Source organism: Mustela erminea, chromosome 3 (genome assembly GCF_009829155.1).
Source record: "Mustela erminea isolate mMusErm1 chromosome 3, mMusErm1.Pri, whole genome shotgun sequence".
NCBI classification, from domain to species: domain Eukaryota; kingdom Metazoa; phylum Chordata; class Mammalia; order Carnivora; family Mustelidae; genus Mustela; species Mustela erminea.
The window spans coordinates 101,918,346-101,940,584 of NC_045616.1; the positions used below are offsets into that span (position 1 = coordinate 101,918,346).

General features: G+C 35.6%; 1 protein-coding gene across 4 annotated transcripts in view; it reads right to left on the reverse strand.

Annotated features, from left to right (window-relative positions):
* The window catches only part of CPEB4 (cytoplasmic polyadenylation element binding protein 4), a 62,818-nt gene that overhangs the window by 10,691 nt on the left and 29,888 nt on the right, over positions 1 to 22,239 (reverse strand). Inside the window, exons 3-6 of one of the 4 annotated variants that reach the window (XM_032336994.1) lie at positions 14,217 to 14,267; positions 5,331 to 5,354; positions 3,421 to 3,594; positions 25 to 114 (exon numbers count right to left, since the gene is read on the reverse strand). In XM_032336994.1, coding sequence (XP_032192885.1) covers positions 25 to 114; positions 3,421 to 3,594; positions 5,331 to 5,354; positions 14,217 to 14,267 — 339 coding nt within the window. The remainder of the gene's footprint in view (positions 1 to 24; positions 115 to 3,420; positions 3,595 to 5,330; positions 5,355 to 14,216; positions 14,268 to 22,239) is intronic. The other 3 variants (XM_032336996.1, XM_032336995.1, XM_032336997.1) reach the window with 3 other exon arrangements.

Below are 22,239 nucleotides of genomic sequence, written 5' to 3' on the forward strand. Positions count from 1 at the left end.
TGTATATTGAATCATGAGGATTACCTTTAGGAGGAAAATAGGATTTGCTCTCTGCTTTATGAGGCCAATCCACAATCAAAGGGCCAAAGCGACGAAAACTAGCTGTGATCTCATCTAACGAACAACAAAGCAAAGCAAAAAAAAATAAATAAATTTAATTATTTTTATAATCATTTTGGAAAGTAGTTTAGAAAAAACAGTTTCAAAACCACTATTTACAAGAGTAATATAAAGAACTCCTAAATCCCTTTCACCGAGATCCCCCAACCGTTACTATTTTACACAATGGCCTTCCCCTTCTTCCTTCTTTCTTGCCCTTCTTTCTATCTCTATGCATGCATGAATCAACCTATCTATCTACCTACCATTTTTTTTTTCTTACATGACACTATAATCCAGAAATACAACCACTGGCACCTGCTCAAAGCAAGATCACTTCCTCATACACTATCATGTAACCCTCCCAATCAGGAAACCAGTATTCATACACTATTACTCCCCAATTCACAGACTCTATCCAAATTTCAAACTATCCCAACAGTATCTCTTTCTCCTTTCTCAATCAGAATCCTATCCAGAACACATGATACACTTAGATGTTCTGTCCCTAAGGTATCCGTATTCTTCGGTTTTGGAACAGCCTCTCATTTTTTCCTATCTTTTGTATCTTTGACAATCCTAAAAGTATAGAGATCATTCATTCCGTAGGACGACTCCCAGCCTGTACCATTTCCTCATGACCAGATTCATGAGTAGGCTATAGGAAAAATAAATTTCCTAAGAACTTCTGGAAGGAGTAGGTAAGCATGTATAGATAGGACCTGGGAGGAGGGAAGGACAGAGGAAAAGAAGAGTTCGTAATGTGTTCAAGTCCCAAGCTGGTAGAACTGTTTGTCTCTCCTCCAGATTGTGAAACAGTACAGTCTGCTCTGCTCTGCTGCCCATTTCTGTAATATCATCTGGCTCATGTAAGAGAGACTGGTAAATAGTGGAATGAAATCACCATAATCTGGAAGTTGTACTGGTTTGCAAATCACTGTTCCTGGGGAAGGTGAACTAGTGGGAGTAGAATTTTAACATTCATCAGGAAAAGAAAAAGCCCCTAGGCTTGTCTGATATGCAGGCAGCCACGCTCCTACTCTCTTAAAAGAAAATGAAAAATGAGCACAACAACCAGGGCTCCCACACTAGAGAGGCACAATCCCACCTGTGCAGGGCTCTCATCTCCTGGGAGTGTGCACTTCCTCACGTGCTCCGTGCTCCGAGGTCCGGTTATATCTGCACTGCCTCCAAGCCTGTAAGCCAGCATTTCTGCTCTGTTGGTTTTGTGTATTTTCAGTATTCCTTAAGGCAGCCTCTAACCACACTGAGCCACTTGCTTAAATTGTCCAAGTCATTTCCAAGGTATTAATTCTTTTTGTTAATGCTTCCAGTACAAAGGTAACTGGGTTCTGAATTATTTGCTTCCTACCCTATTTCTTCAGAAACCTTATAATCTTTAGTGTATAATTCTTCAGAACACAACATTCTCCAGGAATACATCTTGCACATTATAGTAGAAAGAGCTGTCTACTTAAATTGCTACTGACTTATCAATATGCTTGATGATTATCATAATTCCCATTAATTTTGCTGTTTAAACCATCTTCTTTGCCAGACTAGTCATATTTACCTGTGCCTCTAAAAATTTTAGAAATTGCACATTTAAGATTGCTCAGTAATTTTCCAAAAAGATAGAGACTATCTGGGCCAGAGAAGGACTTTACTCCAGGCAAGGTCAGATAAAATTCAGTCTTTGCTCTCTTTTTGTGTGTAAGCATATAATTCATTCACTAAACACCATCTGTGCTAAAGATTTGACTTTCAAGGGTCAAAGACCCAAGAATCCATAGCACTAAGGAAAATGACGATTCCAGGCAAAGAAAAGAATAGGCCACACACAGGAGCTTATTAGAGAGGCCAATACTGTGATCACATGGTCAGCCCAGCATGAACACTTTGGAAAGATAGATCTTCTCAGAACAGGATGAAGACTGATTCAGTCTAGCCTGAAATCCCAATACAACTTCCACCCAAGACAATTTTTCATAGATTAGACAAAAGAGAGCTGTGTTTAGTTCAATCTTTGGCTTTTTGAAACCTTTTTTTGAATTAACCTTCCAAAAGATTGACCCTTTTAAGGAAAATGAAGTGACTCAATATATTTAATCTCAATCTAAATTGGAGCTTATTAAACATTATTATTAGACCTTATGGATTTTTAGAGAAAACTATTCTATTCTCCGTAACATTAACTGGTTTATTGTCACTTCCATTTAGGAAACCAAGGCAGAAGAGATTAGGAAAACAACCATCACCACCAACAGTAAGGATATATGGTTCCTATACGGTGTGCTACTTGAATTTTAGTCTGAACTTGAACTGGGGTCACTTAGACCCACAGACAAAGAAAATATTGCTGAACAACTAATCCTCTAAATCTCTGGCTGGCTCCTAATGCAGGCCTCAGCTCGAATACTACTTCCTTAAAGAGGATATCCTTGGGACACCTGGGTGGCTCAGTTAGACATCCAACTCTTGGTATCAGCTCAGGTCCTGATTTCAGGGTAATGACCTCAAGCCCCACACTGGGCTCCATACTTGGCATGAAGCCTACTTTAACAACAACAACAAAAAAAAGGCTTTCCTTAACCACCTTATCTGAGAAGATACCCTGAATCGTCATATTTGTTATATCACAAAATAGTGCAATATCACACTATTTTCTTTTCAATACTTACTCTCTGATATTTTCTTGCATGATTACATACTTTTTATCTGCCTTCCCCTACTAGAATTGAAACTCTATGCACACAAATACTTTCTATCTTGGTTATACTGTAAACAAGCCTAAGAACAGTGTGTGACTTTTTAAAAGCCTGTAAATATTTGGCAAGTGAAAACATACTCAGAAAATGATAAAACTCTTAAGATTTCCTTTCTTGTGGTACAACTTAAGGGTTTATTTTTCCAAAGTTCATCTTTAAGATTTCAAAATTCAATTAACTACATTTCTGGAGCAGGTAGGAAACAAGAAAACATACTGAATCTGGCTAAGGCAGCACCCACAGACAAAACCACAGTACGCACTATGTGTTTGCCCACAACAGGTCCCTTGAGATGGTGTCCCAAGGACAGTTACTCTTTTCATTTAGTCCAATCACTAGCTACAGCAGGTTCCCCAAATCCCAAAATGCTGCGCCCCATCGTAAACTAATCTTACCTGCCAGGATAGAAAGATAAGACAAGCTAACAATGCCATCAAAACTGGATACTTGAAGTCAGATCAGATTGTTATTTTAACAGCAACCACCATCTATGAGTTAGGACTGTGCGCCACAGTCCAGGCGTTATGCAATTATTGGGTCTTTGTAAATATACCTTCATCGATGTCAGGAGGTAATCCGCCCACAAACACCTTTCGAGAATATCGTTCCACTCTTTCTCCATTCTGGTGAGTGAAGCAGTGAGGTGAACCCAGGCCACTATGAAGAGGTTGATCCCCACGGCCATCATCCAAGAATCCATCTTCCATTGGAAACAGTGAAGACTGACCTGGAATAGAAAGCAGAAAAAAAAAAAGCTAACAGCAAATGTTCCTTGCCACTGCTGAGCAGACACAAGAAACAAGGAAAACGGCAGATTCAATAAGACTGCTTTTATTTTTCTCACTGAATAACAAATCACTTAGATATGCTCTTGAATTCCCATCACTTTAAAGTCTCCTTGGAGTCAGAGATAAAGTGCATGGTTAAATAGAAGGCTGCTCAACTATCCCCCCTGGGATCCAGACACTTCAGTGAGGTGAAATGGAAGTACAGGAGAAGGGAGCATTCTCTGGAAAGCAGCTGGCAGGAGACTCCATTGCCTTGGCAGGGCCCCCTGGCCAAGGGGCAACCTAGACATGTACACTAAGCATTAAATTCGGCGATCAGATGTTAGATCACTTAATTTTTTTTAAAACACAAAATAATATAGTCTACCCAATTTACTCTAAGACTGTCCTTAAAATAAACAAGTCAATTTTTAAAGTGAGCACTCATCTTGGTCTACCTTAATGGGATATAATCAAAACCCATTTAATGCTGTTATCCAACTTCACAATCTAGTCTTACAGAATTTAAGATTTTTAGGCATGGCAAAGATATATTTTCTTTTAGTTGAGTAATTAACAGCTGCCACTGGTGCTGTCTAATTCTAAAAATGAGACATTAAGTTTGCTGTCTGAAAATCCTATCATACAAAATATATAAGCGAAAAAGACCAGAGATGCCAATGTGGTTCATATTATTCCTGTATTTACCTGACAACAAAACATGAACTTTGGAAATCATAAGCAAAACACTGAGCTACAAATAACTAGAATTTCTCAAGCACTGTTTTGTCACTTTTCAGACGGCCAATTTACTTCTAGGTACTACATAAGGAGTTTGTTAATGGCTCCTATAGAAATAGAGCGTCAGTGCTCTTCCTTTACTGAAATACTCCAATACCCTTTGTTGCCACACTTGTTTTCCTTTCAACTTTCCGAACTAAACACAAATAATAACAATATATTTGTTATGAATTTACCCTACAAAACTACACTCAAGAGTTATAAAATGAAGATAAAAAATACCTACAAAATTAGAAGTTATTCCAGAAATAATGTTTAAAAATCACTTGCATTTGAAAGTTAAGCTATTTGACTATCTAGCTGACTTGCCTGTAAAAAGGCAAAGCTATCACAGGTGGTAAAAATCAGGTTTATTCAGGAACCTCTAAGAAATGATTCTTTAAAATTCTCTAAAATTTCTAGAGCTTTCCCCCCCAGTGTTTGAAATTTACAGGAGTAGTCATTTGTTTAGCTAATCTCATTTTAAACCAAATGTATTATGCTGACTTAGTAGAAAAAAATAGACATAAGGTATTCAAGTATAATTGAGCTTCCAATATAATCAAGTATTTGAGACTAGTCACACCATATTTTCCCTTTTAAAGATCCTTAATTTTTTTTTCTTCCAAGAAATTCTTTTCAGAAAGAAAAAGGTAAAATAAATCTTCAGATATAATTAAGCTGAGTTTGAGTTTATAATACAGGGACATTATCAATTCAAATTCAAATCCTACCATTCTGACTCCTTCAACTTAGAAAGTCTATAATCTTAACTATGACATATAAAGTATGTATGGATCAAAGCTACATTGCATTCCCCCCTCCCCTTCTTCCCCACAAGGGTAAGAAATTGAGCAATCTTGGGTCCTCTCCAAATACAACTGGTACATTCAAAAGTTAGAAACAGTAATGTTACCTCTCCTTCGCCCATATGTCCTTGCTGCATGTCAAATGAGAAAACAAAAAAAAACAACCTTTCAAACATTGTCAGAAGAATCAACTGTGATCTTTCATCTACCAGTTTTTGAAACTGAAAAAAAATAATTGACTATATTCCTCATTTCCTAGTAAATGTCTCAAAAACAAGGAATTTGGATGGTGAGAGGTCAGTTTAACGCACTTTTTTTTTTAAGTTCTTCGAGGACACTGTAAAGCTGTACTGAATTTTACTTGTGGTAAGAGAAGTAGTTGCCTGTAACTGTCACCCAGGATCCAGACTAGTATGATACTAAGGTAATATGTAATATGATCTAAACCAATTCCTATCATACCGATCTTAAATGCTCCCAGAATTCCCTGCCAACTAGCATTTCAGTAAATATTTCAATACTTAATTCATGACTCTTTCAACACTACAAGATAAACAGCAATTTTATACCATGGCTTTATGATTAATACCTAACAAAAGAAATCATAACAAATGAAATCTTTAGGCAATTTATCAATTTCCTTTTAGCCAGAGAAAGTTTCTTATTCCTTGCCAAATTTTCCACCACATCCCAAATGCTGAAAAGTAAAAGTTTGGCATTTTATTGCCAAGTAGGTTACAGCTAAGAAGAGAAGTATATAATGTACTTATATGTATTTCCCTCGATACTTGACAAGTGGCAGCACAAACGTGAAATCAAGAAACTTTTGAGAAAATGTCTTCCCCGAAACAAACTGGCACTTAAAAGCCCAGCTTGTCCAATTACCTCGACCCTATTCAATAAACATTGCTTAAATGCCTGATCTTGCCAGGGACTATGGATGAACAGTACAGGGCCCTGACTACATGGAACTAGCAACCTGAAACGCCAGACAGCCACATAAGCAAACAATGACAATGCAGCATACCTACTGCTATTGGTGTTAGGTGCAACAAGAACAGAGGAGAAGAAACTGGCTCAGATAAAAGAATCAGAGAGAGGGGTGTGGCATTTGAGGAGGAGATCAGATGGCATTCAAGACTTTAAGGAAAAACCAGAGGAAAGGGCATTGCAGGCCTGGCAATGTAGCAAATTGGGGTGCTGTAATGTTCAGGGAAAGATGCCTAGAAAAGAAGCACACGGGACAAGTGAGGGCTTGGCCAGTGTGTTCTAACAGGAAGCTGGGATAGATTCCTGAGTTAGAAGGTGTAGCACCTTTAAGAAGTCATTATACAGATTGCTCAGGGTTTTAATTCTTAGCCCACTACATAAATGCTCAATATGTGCAACTCAGTTACAACTGAATTTATAACTTAGAAATACCATACGGGTATTTTCCAAAATGAAATTGTCTCATACCAAACAAAATACATTTCTCCCATCACTAGATACATTGGATTTCACCAAAGTACTTGAACAAATGGATTAAAACCACACAAAATTTCCTTCAGCTAGGATTTCACTTTGCTAGAGGTCTTAAATTTGGGGTTGGGGGAGGTATTTTCTCAGTCAACCTGACATAGGCTAAAAAGACAAAGATATCATAAAAGCAGATGCTTAAGAACATTCTATTACTATGACTGCTTCAATGATAATGGAGTTTGGGAAAATTAATGATTTGAAAATCTTGGTTCTGTCAATCTTAAAAAGTTGATTGATGCTGCTTAGATTTCCAAGAAAAGAGATATTTGAAGAGAGCAGACTTCTAAAATCTACGAAATTAACATAAAATTCTCATAGCTTCCATTTATCAAAAATAAATATAGTTTCAGGAAGAGTAAGTGCTACAGATTAAAGGCAAAAATCAAATAAATCTCAAAATCTTTAAATGTGTACTTTCAATCTTTGATCTTGTACCACAAAATTAAGCTGGTTAATATAAAAGAATTCATAGTTAAATTCTGAAAACTACCTAGAAATGTTTTCCCACATTAAGAGAAAATAAGTTACAGGTGTACAATGCTTACAACATAAAAATTGCCGAATCAGAAAGGGAAATTAGGGGCGCTGGGGTGGCTCAGTGGGTTAAAGCCTCTGCCTTTGGCTCAGGTTATGATCCCAGAGTCCTGGGATTGAGCCCCACATCAGGTTCTCTGCTCAGCAGGGAGTCTGCTTCCATTCCTCTCTCTCTGCCTACTTGTGATCTCTGCCTGTCAAATAAATACATAAAATCTTTAAAAAAAAAAAAAAACAGTAATATTCTGGAACACAGAAAAGAGTGTTTAATTTTTTTTACTTCTACTTATTATAATGCTGTTAATAATTATATATTATTTTTAACATAGATTTTGACATGACATGCATACAGAAAAGTACACAAACCATAAGTACAGAATTCAATGAATTTCCGATAACATGACGCTGCCTATGTAACCAGAACCCAGAGAGTAACAAAATGGTAAATGGTGCCCCTTCATCCTACACGTGAAAAATGTACTAACCACCTTTTTCCCAACTGTTTCAAATTATATTTGGTTTAAGATTATTACGATGCCGTACCTGTAACACAGATCTTTACCACTTTACTGAGGAAAATGTCAGACAGATTTCCAATCTCATGATTATCAACTGTCACATTATTATTTGATAGTTCTCAAACATCCAAAGAAGTAGAAAGTTAAAAAAATAATTCCCTTTAAATATGTTTTAAGAAATCACATTTTGGAAAACTTCTAGCTAAGCTGCTGAAATAAACCCTGCCCATATTTTCCCTTTAATTACCAAAGAGTATACTGTTAAAAATATTTCTAAAAAATGCATGCTGTTATTGAATACAAATCTTCTAGTACCCATAGGGTTTTAAACGACTATTATTTATACATTTATCTATTTTTATTTTTATTTCTTGGTTTTTACTTATAAAGTCCTCAATAACTTCATGATCAGTACTAGTATGATTCAAGAAGGTTCTAAATGGGCTAGAAACATTCTAGCTATAAATTTTATAATTTCTGCATCCATGTTGTTATTAGATCTATCGAAAAGCACTTTATTTCCAAAATATCTTTAAAGGATTGCTTACAAATGCCCTATATTCATCATTAAATTCCCTCAAGCAAAACATTTTACTACTCTGGGACACTAGATTTGCAAAGAAGGTACAGAAAGACTTTAGCATGCAGCTATTTTCAGACTGGCACATAGTCATGTGCTGATATCTAAAGCTCTCTAAGACGTAGTTTCCATGAGTACTGTACTTCTGTGTGTACTGCACGATTCTTATTGTGTACGTGTAAAAATAAAGAAACCATAAGCAGGTATGTGGAAATATGATGAAATCTTTTTTCCAAAAACAACCACAAGAACCTTAGAGAGAAAAACTGGCACGGGGAAGGAAAGAAGGATTTCACTTCTTGATTTATCCCTATCTGTACTATTTACATTTATTAACTATGTTACTATGCTTGTGGACAGACCCCTTTTTTGTTTTCTTCTTGGTACTTATGTTAAAAACAAACAAATTCTATATTAAAGAAAAACATCCTTTCCTCCATGAGAAGACCTAAACATTTTTATAAAGAAGATGAAGGATAAAATATTACTAGATTTTAGTAGGCAATGAAAGACTGCTCATACTCAGGCTAATCTGGCCCACCTTCTACCTCTACCATCTACCTCTCATTGCCCCCAAGGTGAGAAACAGATAGCAATTCTATTTAGAAAAAACAGGCGTAGAGGACTCAGATTCAAAGATGTTATATAATTATATATTTTTTTTAGTAGGACTGAAAAAAAAGTATGTAGGGAAATTAGTTAAATTAGTAAATCATTTAAAAAAGATAAAAGTCAAAGGCTTGAAGCTAAAAGGAATTAATCTGTTAACAAAAGAATAAAGTTGATAGAACCAAAAAGCAGACAATCATCATAAAGACCAGGGCATACAATCCAACAAAGATGCAAAGAATTATTTTAAATGATCTTATAAATCAACCCCTAATGTAATGGACTGACTCCCTGTCACAAAATTATTTTAAATATATGCCTAGTAGTTGGAATTTCACATGTCACATTGGCTTGTGTTTATACTAACTTGTTCGTACAATAGTCAAAGAATGCTGATACGATACAATAAAGAAGAGACAAAGATATTATTTGTAAAGAGCTATTTTAGAAAAGGGTAGAGAATGGCACTCTAGTTTCTCTACATCCCTAACCCTCAGTTTTCTACAAAAATGGAGAGCTGAAGAGAGAATAACAAAAGATACCCTATATACACATGATGACCACACAGTCATGATCTTCAGTAAGTAGTAATTTCTTCCTTTCTGCAAAAATAAACCGTGTCTATATTCTGAGGTTGTCTTCAATAATTACTCTAAGCTTTTCATTACTATTCTAAGGCTAACAATTGCAGAGCACTTTAGAATTTACAATATATTTTTTCACCAAGGCATCTTTCAACATTCTTCTTATTGTAGCAACTAGAACCACATTATATACATTTTCAGTAAGTAACTATAATCTACATTTCTCGTGGGTAAATTATACCCTCCCCACTTTCATGGATTTCTGTGTACTACACCCCCCTTAAGCAAACAATCTTCCTCCTTTCATTCCAAAGAACTATAATTAAGAATTGTTCTATGCTAACCTTTTTTTAAAAAGATCTCTTAACTAATCTCCTCTGGGACAAGCAAATATTTTAGTGGATGCTGCCAAGTGAAAGAAATCCACAAAGAAAAGGAAATACATACATGAATTTATTAAAATCTAATATATTTTACAGTTGTTCTTTAACTTTCCCTGCCAGAGTTTCATTTCTGAAGCAGTTAATCCTATGGACTAATGGAATGGAATAGAATGGAAGGTTGGAGAAAAAAAGCACCAAGCACGAGCACTTTCATAAAGAGGTGGTTGCAAATGCATGTTTGTTGTCTAAGGCAAGAAAGTTTTCAAGATGGGTAAAAGGAAAATTAACCTTCCAATCTGGTGTCTGTATCAAAGCTACACCAAGATAGACCACAGGAATGTGAGTAAGTCTGGCCCAAATTTAGAACTTTCTGACTTGGCTGAGAAACTGAGTCAGTTTCAGGCTTGCTTTTCATAACCATAAAATGGGTGTTCTAACTATATACCTATTACATAAAATTTACTAAGAAAAAGTATCTGTTCTGGGATAAATTGTGTTCCCTCCTCAAAATTCATATGCTAAAGTCCTAACCTCCAGAAACTCAGAGTAAGTCTGTATTTGGCAACAGGGCCTTTAAAGAGGTAATTAAGGTTGAATGAGGTCACTGAGGTAGGCCCTAATCCAGTATGACTGGTGTCCTTAAAAGAAGAGATTAGGACACCATTCATGCACAGAGGGAAAATCATGTGAACACAGAGAGAAGACAGCCATCTACAAACCAAGGAGGCCTCAGAAGAAATCAACCTTGCTGGCACTTTGATTTTAAACTTGTAACCTCTAGAACCAGAAGCTCTGAGGAAATAAATTTCTGATTAAGCCACCAATCTGTGGTACTTGTTAAGGTAGCTCTAGCAAACTAATACAGTATCCAGAAAGTAGCTACAAAGTTTGGTTTTTTAATATACTTAACATCCAAGGATTTTGCCCAAGAATGTCCTCTTAAAAAAAAAAAAATCTCTACAACTAATAACAGAGATTGATTGAATAATTTTTCCACAATGTGCACCACAACATTCTTAGCACAGTTATCAATTATTATTTGCTGCATTATGGTGGCAGGGTCTTTTAAAAGTCATGAGTGGTATATGAAGGTCACTGCATAGTATAAAAACTGACAATTAAGCATGGCCAAAGGGGAAAAAAAGTAATTTGATCCACTAGATGAGTAAGCTCTTTTTATCTTTGTACATGAAAATCTCAACATTACTTCAATATAAACTGCTGAAGCTGGTAGACTACTCTGAATCTTTTTGTCCTTTTATTTATTCAGGATTTAAACCCTACTTCTTTTCCAAAAAGCATTGAGATTACTTGAAAAATTCAAAACAAGTTATACAATGAAAATCATAGTCAAAATTCAGATGTTCAAGTGAAGAGAGTAAACAGTTCTCACACACTTTTTATCTAAACAAAAAAGAAATGGCTTTCAACTCAACAGCGGCTTGGAAGAAAAAGCTCAAAAAGTTACAGTTGAGACAAAGTAGAGTAGCTATATAAATAATCACCTTTCTAAAGGTTCTTAAGCCTGAATAGATTATTTATGGTGGACAGGGAAGAAGAGCTCCTTGCAGTTCCTTAAAGTCTTAAAGTTGAATAATGAATGTAAATCAACACAATGTACTAGGCTTTTATTTTCAGCTTTAAGGAGAGACTGCATGGATATGAGATACAAAAGGACTGCATTTAAAAACGAATACAGTAATTTTTATGTTATCTATTTTAATAATCAGCCAAAAAAAGCATGTTTAACAATAGATGATTTTTACACTTATCTTAATCCCATTTTGTTTTTTCCTTATAAATTTTTAGCGCTAATATTCCTAACCAAAATATGTACGTGTATATTAGCACTAATATTCCTAGCCACAAATATTCCTAACCATTCTATTATTTTAACTACCTAGCAGCTCTATGCTAAATGACTTACATGCATTTCATCTTCATCACAATTCTGTGAAATGGGTAGTAGTTATGAGTCCAAAGTTTATCTTCGTTAAATACAAATAGCGCTTTACACTAGATTTATAAGATGGGTACCCCCAAAACATGAACTAAATTGTCAGCAATGTCACTAAAACATCAACACACAAATGAGATTAATTTATCTATAGAAGCAATCCACCATAGAAGAGGTTTCATAAATCTGACTGAAGAGAATGGGCAATGCCTACACCCACACCAAAATGATTAAAAATTGTCTCAACCTTCCTCCACCCCCACCTTGCTTTAATTTTATGATTTTAAAGTAATCTGCTATAATCTGCACTTTGCTATTGGAGAAACAACTCTGTCAAGTCACCTATAGCATCTGGTCTACCTAGTTTTATTCCTTATTGAGAATGTATAAACTGGCATCTGGTCCTAGTTGGTTGATTATTAAGAACTAATACTTGAACAAATCTGATAAAATCAAGTTCTAAGACCTTCTGAGGTAAACACTAGATCTGAGACCATGGCAGTCATAAACCCGCTAGGATTATACTTAAGGAACCAGCAAGTTCTCCCTCTTTGACAACTCTTTGTTCTTTATCTTCCTATCTTTCAGTTTGAGACAATTTTTAAACTCAGCCTGTATACTAAACACAGTTTCCATGTATGCAACAGCAAAAACCACCCAGTCCCTTTCTAGAGTCTATGGACTAATAAAAATTTCTAAAAGTAATTATTTTTTACCTTTATTTTTCTTTGCCAAGAAAGGGTCACAAAAAATAATCTATTCATAAAAGGAAGGATATTAATGGCAAGGGCAGAGGAGGCAATCTCACAAAAATAGACTCTCAAAAAATGAAGTGAATTTAGCTTTAAGGAAAACCCATTAGAGAGTTCAGAGAGTCTCACCTCAACAAAGATGGACTCCAGAGGGAATGGATCTAATTTAGCAACTGCATGAGGAAATTGAGACAAAGAAGAGTTGACCACTTTGCCCATGATCGCACATCAGCATCTCAAATCCTGGGTTCACTGCCATTTCCAGCATGCAGACTCAGAAACTTGTTCCACAGGAAAAGCTAAAGTCTTGCTAGAATGGCAACCCTTACATTATTCCCACTTATCTTGATGCCATTATCACCACTGGGTTTGGTTTTCGGTCTACCCACACTTATACTGAAATATTATATTTTGGTATTATTTCTGGTAGCTGTAGCATGAAAAGGCCAAAGTCTGATGAATAAATGAGACTTTTATAAATCATACAGTCTTCAGAAGATCTAACGCACCCATGGCAACTCTTATAAATCAAATTTCCTTTTAACTTTTACTGGCTCGACAATCTTATGTTCTACAGAATACTGATATCAAATATTAACCAAAAGTAGATCCAGTCATAAAAATAATTTTTTCCTAAAACTAATTTTTAATCCTCCATTCACAATATACCATAGACATGGAGTACAAAATTTGTTGTTTTTTTGTTTTGTTTTGTTTTATCTTTGAATAATGAGAATACAGCTATTCAGCCAAGAACATGTCTTTGAGATGGTGGGACTTACAATGAGCTTTGACAGATGGAAGGCACTGTGAGCACAATTAAAAATCCATATTCAATAGTGAATGAGTAGAAAAGAAGTAAATAAGACTTTGGTATTTCACCTAATTAAACTATAGTAGTACAAAACAGACATTTTTTGACTCAATTCCTTCTAGGAGGAGATGCCCCTTCCTTGTTAAATTTAATCTGCTGCAGCATATGCACATAAAAGAGAACTCAACAGCCCACTGGCAATATTTAGAACCAGAAAGGAGAATTTACCAAGGGCACTGTGAAGGTCAATAAAACTTCATTTTTCTTGTTCTCATTAGACAGCAAATAGTGAATGACCTTGTCCTCTACAATGTCAAGACCTGTGGTCTCAGGCTGCATTTTCTGGTTTCAGATCTCTGATTACCCTCCCTTTCTCCTGGAACATTTTTCTAACTACATGGAAATGGTTTTCATGTTGACATTTCAAAGGTCACTCTACAGAATCTAATGGTAGATTAAACCATTCTTTATGTATCATTAGGGATTCTCATTTATTCTGTCACCAATTTCAAGACAGAGAACAAGTTAGTTCTCAACGTTTAAAAAAGTTAATGCCACAATTTGGAGGAAAATAATTATTCATTATACAGCTAACAAATTAATAGCAACTTACAATTATCATTACAGAACAAACTAATGTCATTTTTCCACTTGTCAAAGTATACCTATTATATTTTCTCATCTAGAACTAACTTGTTTCATTTCTGTGCACTTCACTAGGGTAAATCAATTATCACTTACCATTAATAAGCAGAGAGCTATCGGATCCTGGATATGAATAGTTTAGACGACCTGAAGGTAAAAGAAGGCCGTTACTAAATTTATTTTTTTCATAGATGGTTTAAATGTATTCAGTAACAAAGCTGAATTAATAGCTTTAATTAAGGTAAGGTATTTTTAAAAAGCTTTATTATGGGATAAAACTTTGCTGTGCTGATGAACACAACGAGTCAGAGGACATATCAATCAGCATGTTCACAAACATCCAAAAAGAAGGGTAAGTTTGAAGTGGGAAAATAAAATATCCCTCATATTTAACTATTTGGTCTCTAATTTCCAAAGTAATTTTCTTTATAACATTATATTCTAATAGAAACTCATAATAATAGTTTTTTTTGCCCCATAAATATAAACATGTGTTCATGTGTGTAGTTTCTTTGTTTTTTAAAAGTACGTAATTAGCAGGAAGATTTCTCTATATAATTCATAACAAAAGTGCCAGACTTATGCCTACATGTACAGACACACTAATGGGTTTAAATTCTCACTTTGGAAGAAGAGTAGAGAGAGTAAAGAAAAACATATTATTGTACTTACATGTGACAGAAAATATCAAAGCACATAGCACAACGCCCAGAGCACAGTAAGTACTCACAAAATGCTGGGTTAGTTTCCTTCTAATTTTGAAGTGGTTCAAAATCTAGTTTTGAACCTAAAATGGACACCCAAGATGTCCATCAAAAAAGAATCTGTGACAGTACTAAAATTTTTGGAAGATGCAACATCTTTCCAAATTGGTAGCCTCAAATAAAGGGGGGAAATTGCACTGGGATCTCTCCCTTTAACAGGAATTACATTTCTGTTCTGGAAGAGTTTCTACATACTAAGTTGAGGTATCCAGACCATACACCATATACCTACTTCTAAGTACCATACCATATACCTAGTTCTATGCTGTAAGTTAAAAAAAAAATCATTAGGGCAACATTTTTGAGTCTCCATATTCGACATCTACATCCACCTTCATAAAAATGATGGAAAACCCTCTACAAGTCTTGCTCATTTAGAGAATGAATAGGAGAATGTGGTTGTTAATTATCTACCAAAGTCAGCATTCTATAAATCAGGTATTATGAGAATTTAGAATTGATTCATAATTACAAACATTCCACTAGGAAAACAGGAGCCTAAACTCTAATCCCACAGAATCACAGCAGACTCTCCAAAGCTATGGAAAAAGTGGGGAAGCAGCCTTAAGGCTGAGGCAAGCCTTCCAGGAGGCCAGGAAACTTCCATCTAGTTTCACTGAACAGCACTATGGGAAGCAGAGCTAATACGTGGTCCTATCAATCCATCAGCCATATATTAACAACCCTTTAGAAAGAACTTTAGGCCTTAACTATCCTTCAACTTGTCAAAATTATGTTTCTTTGAAATGGTCTCTAAAGGAATGAACTTATATCATCAAGGAAATAACTTGTCCTCTATTGCTAATAGCTTTAATTAACCCATATCCAAAGCTTGGGAATCTAATATGAAATAAAATCTGAACTTAATAATTTTCCTATAATTTAAAATCAAATACAAGGGTTACTAAGTTGTTAAACAGTTTACTTCAATTTCAGCTTGTTCCTATTTAGAGTGAAGATCGGGTGGAGATGGGGAAGGAGGCGGCAAAAATTAATTTTGATATTTCAATTCCTTCCTAAAAATTGGCTCAGTTACTGAAGGCTAATATACAAAGCCAAGTATCCAAATCCAGTGAAGTCCATCTGAAACTGCTTTTAACTATAAATCTGGAGCATATGACCTGTCACAAGCACATTTTTTTTTTTTTAAAGAACAGACTGGAGATACTGGAAAAAGAACATGACCTTAACTGTTAACAAAAGTTTGGAGGGGGTGAGTAGTGTTTCCGAATCAGTTAACTCAAAGCAGCAGCTGATTTTCTGGAATGGAACACGTGTACATTTTATAGCTGTAAAAACCCTCTAGTAAATAAACTAACAAAAGCATCACATGTACCATTTTTATTTACCATAAAACATTTTTTTAAGTTGATGTAGGTCAACAAACAAAAATATTTAACTATATTAAACAAAGTTCAAGAGGAAATATTTTATTTCGAAGAAGATATTCAAATTTCTTCAATGCTAACATTTCAGCTGAAACCAGAACTGTTCCATATGAACTAAATGCTGCTCATTTGATGCCAAGAAGGGATAATCAACAATGAGAATACAAAAGACAAATTACCAAACCGGCTGGCCCAGTTTAAACAAACCAAGTTCTACCTTATCAGAAACTCACCTTTTGGGTTATCTGTTTTAAGGAGAGAGAGATAAGAAGAATATTTCAATTTGACAGGCACAAAAATGTCCCTTAAATCAGTTCTCAGAATTTTCCTCAACGCACAGCTCCTTAAAAGCCCACCCTCTATTGCCAAGGTAGGTGACCTTTGATACTTCAGGCTTCTGAATGCAGTAATTCTACCCTTCAGGTAAGACAACAGGGCACTGAAGAATCACTGGCAAAGTTCATAGTTTAACTCTGAAAGTGATACTTGTTTTTAATTTTCTACCCTGGTCTTGTTATTTGAGTCTTGTCAGGCTGGAATCAATTTTGGCTTCTGGGTAACAAATACACCTGTGACATTTTGTTGACCGATCAGTAATACTTTCTATTTCAATTTTTAAAATATAAGCAATGACATTTTTAAAAAACCTTTTAACTTCATGATTCTTTCTTAACCTGCCAGTTCTTTCTGTAAATTTTTATCTACAACTAAAATATCTCGAGTCATCCATTCATAACATCTATTATGGATAACCCGTATTATTTCCTTTCTGGAAATCTTCCATAAACTCTCATAAACGTAGTGGGACTTTCAAGCTTTCCTTTCATTCTCCTGTACACCTTTTCATTCTGCTTGTACACCCTTCATTTCTGCTCTAAGATCCTCTCTGTTTTACAGATGCCAGTTTAAATAGGCATTTCTGCATCTTCTATCCCACAACTAGATCACTTATGGTCCCCTCTCTTGTCTGAGACAGTGAGCTCTTCCTTTGTTCCCATTGGAGGGTATTTTTCAAATCTTTTTTCTTTCCCCCTTCAGATTCACCTCTTTCTGGGGTAACTTTCCCAAAAAGGAAACCCCCTTTTTAGATTAATTCACCAACTTTTCTTTCTAGCTATGTTGCAAGAGTCAACCTTCTTAGGTAAATCATTATAGCTATTAATTTTTTCTCTCTTCTACCATAATAGCCCCCTTTAAGAATTAGAGCTTTCTTTACCTAGGTACCTTGAGTTTCCTGCTTAAGTACCAAGAAAGCACCCAATGAGTTCATTCCACTGAACTTAAAATACCAGCATTTCACAAATGAATAAAATGAAGTAAAATAAAAATAAACAACTATCTGAAGCTGAATATAATCCAGTGTTTGTGGGTTTTGTTTGTGTTTTTTTTTTTTTGATAACTCAACTATCTATAAATATAACTGGGTTTTGGTACATCTAGAACTGAATTTCTCAAGGGAGAAGGAGGGCTTTGGGATTTCAGGCAAGTGAACCCTATTTGGTGGATAAAATTCAACCTTTGAAGGCTCTTGGTATTGATTGTGTTATAAATATGAAGAAATACTGCCTGCTCAGCAGTCCTAATCTTATGACAGGAAAGCAGGAGTCTCTGGAGGCCAGCGGTGGCATTTGGAGCCAGAAGCCTGGCATACATCATGCAGAAGGCATAGGCTATATTTGGTGATATGACTCAACCTAGCCAAATATAGGCAACTGATACAGTGGGACTCTGGGGAACTATACTCTGGGGTAGTTCTACAGCCCAGAAAAGATTTGCACTTCAACTAGGCAATTCTATGACAGGCATCTGCAAGTTGGAGAACCAATATTTACCAACCAGACTAAGAACTGCTCAGGTGAGTAAGTGCCCAAAAGAACACTATGTACTATCCTAATTCTCTAAAGACTGAAACTAAAGTAACTTAGTCAATGAGATAAAAGAAGAAAGGATCAGAAGGAAATATTCTCATACATTAGAGTATATAAATGTATGTATTCTTGTCAAAATTAGAGAAAGTTATTTTCTAAAATGTAATCCAGATATTATGGCTACTGATGATTCAGCAGGAATTGATATAATAAATGCTACTTCAAATATACAAAAACCAAAAAATATCAAATGTTCTACAGAGCTATTAGATTTCATGGTATGACCTTCTCTTTTTCTGTCATACTAGAATTGTTGGTGATATGTGTAGGCTAAGGAATAATAATACAGAATAACTGCAAAGTTACCCAAAATACAGCATGCAGTCCTATAAAGTGACAAGTAATGTGAAATTCTAAGTTAGTTTTTTTGATTGACTGACACTATAAAAACCTGGATACTCCAAAGAAAAGGGAAGGATTTTCAGTGGACACCATTAAAAATTTCTAACAGAGAAGTGTAGTATGGGCTTAGGCCCATTTTTAAGGTAGAGCCAAGATTTACACACACCACACAAATACATACGTAGCACACACACACATTTGTTGTTGTTTAGCTAGAATGTTCCTCCTGCTTCTGCTCCTGCTTATTTTCCTTAGTTCGCATTTAAGTGTGTTGAACCTATACCGCCACAAATAATTGTTTAAAGGAGGTGCTGTTCCACCTGCCTTTCTCCATCTGCTGTTCTTACCAACACTGCCTGAGACTTGCAGCAAGATGGCGCTGTGGGGACCCGGACGATGCAGAGCAAGGCTCAAGAAATGTGTACTAAATTCAGTTTCTGAACACTAGGTTTATACTTCTCCAGATGCAGAACACATATCAATATGAACTAATAAAATATGTTCAATATATTCTATCACTTAATGATATAAAGATAATTATTTTTAATAATTTATTCTATTGACCTAAAAATAACTCCCCAAATCAAAATCAGTACCTTACTTTACTTATGTATGATACAACCAACTTCCAGTAAAGATGTTTCCATGCAAAATCACAAACAAAGGAGGAGCTGGCTGGGACTGATATCAGCTGAAGAATCTTGCCTCTTACCCACTCAAAGAGCCATTTAAATCACAAAGATATATACATTTTAAGCTAAATAAAACCACTCTCTCAGAAAGCTTGGCTTTCAGTTTTTTGAAAGCCAGGGCTTATTAAAAATTCTTGGCTCCACTTGCCTATCTCTCCAGGTTCATCTCTCCACACCGCCATTTCCCTTCCCTCATTAGGTACTCCAGACATTCAGAACTACTTGTCCATTAATTTTTACTTCTGGGTTCCTCCCTCTGTCTGGAATGCCCTCCTCTCTCTGTTCCCAATGTTTCACCACTCAGGCCACCATCCTTTTGCCCAGGTACCATCTATCTCTCGCCTCACATCCTATGGGAAGTCCTCCCAGCCCCAAACCACCTATTCTCTGGTTCAGATGACCTCATACATTCCACAGAACATCTTTTATACCTACTACACTATATTTAAATTATCTATTTCTAAACTCTCTTTTTCTAAGGCAACAAAATCTTTAAGGATAAATTTTGGGCTTTGCGTTCCAGAGTTTTGAGCAAAGATGTTCAATAAATAGCTGTAGAATGAATAAATTAAATAAAGCCAGCAACTGGTGGTCTCTCTGCCATGGAAAGGGTAGAGAGTCAGACCAATCCCATCTTGTGAGCCAGGTCAAATTACTTAGTTTCTATGAACCTCAGTAAAATAAGTATTTCTATTTACTTCCCAAGGCTGTTGAGAAATTCATGAGACCATTTTTGCAGAATGCTCAGAAAATTCCCCTGGCATAGAAGAGGTGTGTTATTAATATTAAAGCTTTTCCCCTCTCAGAATATAATCCAGAGATAACCAATGATTTTCCACTTGTGAAAGAAAGAGGAAGGATTCATTTTAGCCAAATAAGATCCAAACTGAAAACTTGGGAGAAGGGAGTGGCCATCTGGGGGATTTTTCAGCTTCAGAAAAATCAGAGTTTGCTACTGATCTTTACAAATGCGTGTAATTCTTCTTTGGGGGAAGCAAGAGGAAAAAAAAAATCGAACTCCTTACTTTTATAATAGCCAAATTGGCAGAGTAGCAAAAGTATTTAGGAAATGAAAACTGAAAATTCAACTGAAAAATGTTCCTTTAAAAAAAAAAAAACAACAACAATTAAGGAGGTCTTCTTTTTGTACCAATGGCTCAAATTTACTTTTTCAATTGTAGTAAGAAACTATAATAGTGGCAAAAGAAATAAATAAATAACATTTATCCATAAGACAAGGAAAGTCAATGGGTAAATTTCTATAGATTACAGAAGGATGGCTTTGACTGTAACTCAGGGCAGGTACAAAGTTGCCAGATTCAAAGCATCCAAGAATTTTAGGCAAAAGGGAATGTCTACAGAGAAACCAGCAAAGAGCTGACCCAATTAAGGAATTCAAAAGATTTCCTACTGCCAGTAAACCAACAACAAGCCGGCAAGCAGGAAGGCTATTTTTATCCCTGCCAGAGGCCTTCTGACTCTGGGTGCTACATTAAGAGGACAGAGCAACAAGATAACTTGCCTTAAGAGGATGTGATGATACCAGTGATTAACGACGATTTTTTAAGCTTAAAAAATGAGGCATACTTTCTGTCCAAATTTAAATTAACAAAAGCCAGTTTAAAAAAAAAGGTACTACAATGGAAAGAAAAGTGGGAAAACAGACCAACGGGTAGTAGAAAACTTTTAAGTAATCTAGAAAAAAGTCAAGGCAGTAAGTTAAAATTCTCCTACCTTGCAAAAAAGGTTGATAAAAAAAGGCATGTATTACAAGAGACACATCTGAAAAGAACCAGTGAATAAACATAAAGAAAGAGTTGTAGATCTGGCCCCAAGGTAAAAATGATTTTGAGAAATGTCTCTCTATACTGACAGAACATAAAAGATCAAGACAAAGTTACAAAATCTCTAGGGACCTAAGCCAAGACGCTTGCAAAAGATTGAGAACTTGAGAGAGTGTGATAAACTGCTCTTAAAACTGGTTACTGACGTCCAACCCCCAAAAAGCAATCAGTAAAGTCACTAGTTGGCTTTCTGCATACATACTTATCATCAACTCTAATCACTTATTTAAGATAAATTCTGGTGACTTTACTGAACCTTAATGAAGAATGTGCTTGAATTTCATACCTGTTGTAATTTCACCTTTTGTTATTTCTGAGAAGGCCTAGTTTCTATTTTCTCCTGTCTATATCCGAGGCACAGAGTCTTCCTCTTATTTATTAGCCTTCAAAACTAAATAATAAGCCATTCAAAGATACCTGCTAATTATTTGAAGGATAAGGTGCATGCGGCCAGGAGTCTTTGTTTTTATTCCCTGATATATCCCAACAGCCTAAACTAGTGCCGGGCACAGCTGATTCTTGATATGTATTTGCTGTATGAATGGCCTCCCAGGGCTTTATATCAAAGTGGTTCACAAAGGGAGTGAAGATGGGGGTGGGGCAGAAGAACAGTGTATTTGAGTCACTTGGAGAATACCCATGCTTAAGTCTCATGACAGACCTGGTGAATCAGAATCAGGGAAAAGAATAAGCCGTTCCTTCAGTGATTCTCTTTTGACCTCCACCCCCAATAATGTACCCTTCAATAAGCCAGCAGATGTAAGAGAGAGCTGAATCTTTTACAGACTATGATAATACACAGATCTTAAATTCTACACCCAGTCTCCTAAGTAGAAATTAGGAAACTTGAATGCTTACTCTCTGTCTAAAGCATACTAGCCAAAAAAAAAAAAAAAAAAAAAAAAAATATTTTAGTTCTTTAACCCTACCCAATAAACACCCAAGTAAATGAACCAGGAGTCAGAAGCTGTGTGTTCCTATCTTGATACTCTAGCTACCCGTTAGTTGAGTGACTACAGAAGCTGTTGTGTCTCTCTGAACTTCAATTTCTCCAGCTGTAGGATGGAGATCAAAAAACTCACATAAAAGATTATTGTGGATTTAAGTTATATAAATCTTAGAAGGGGTGCAAAGTAAAAGCCAGAGAAATAGTATCAGAAG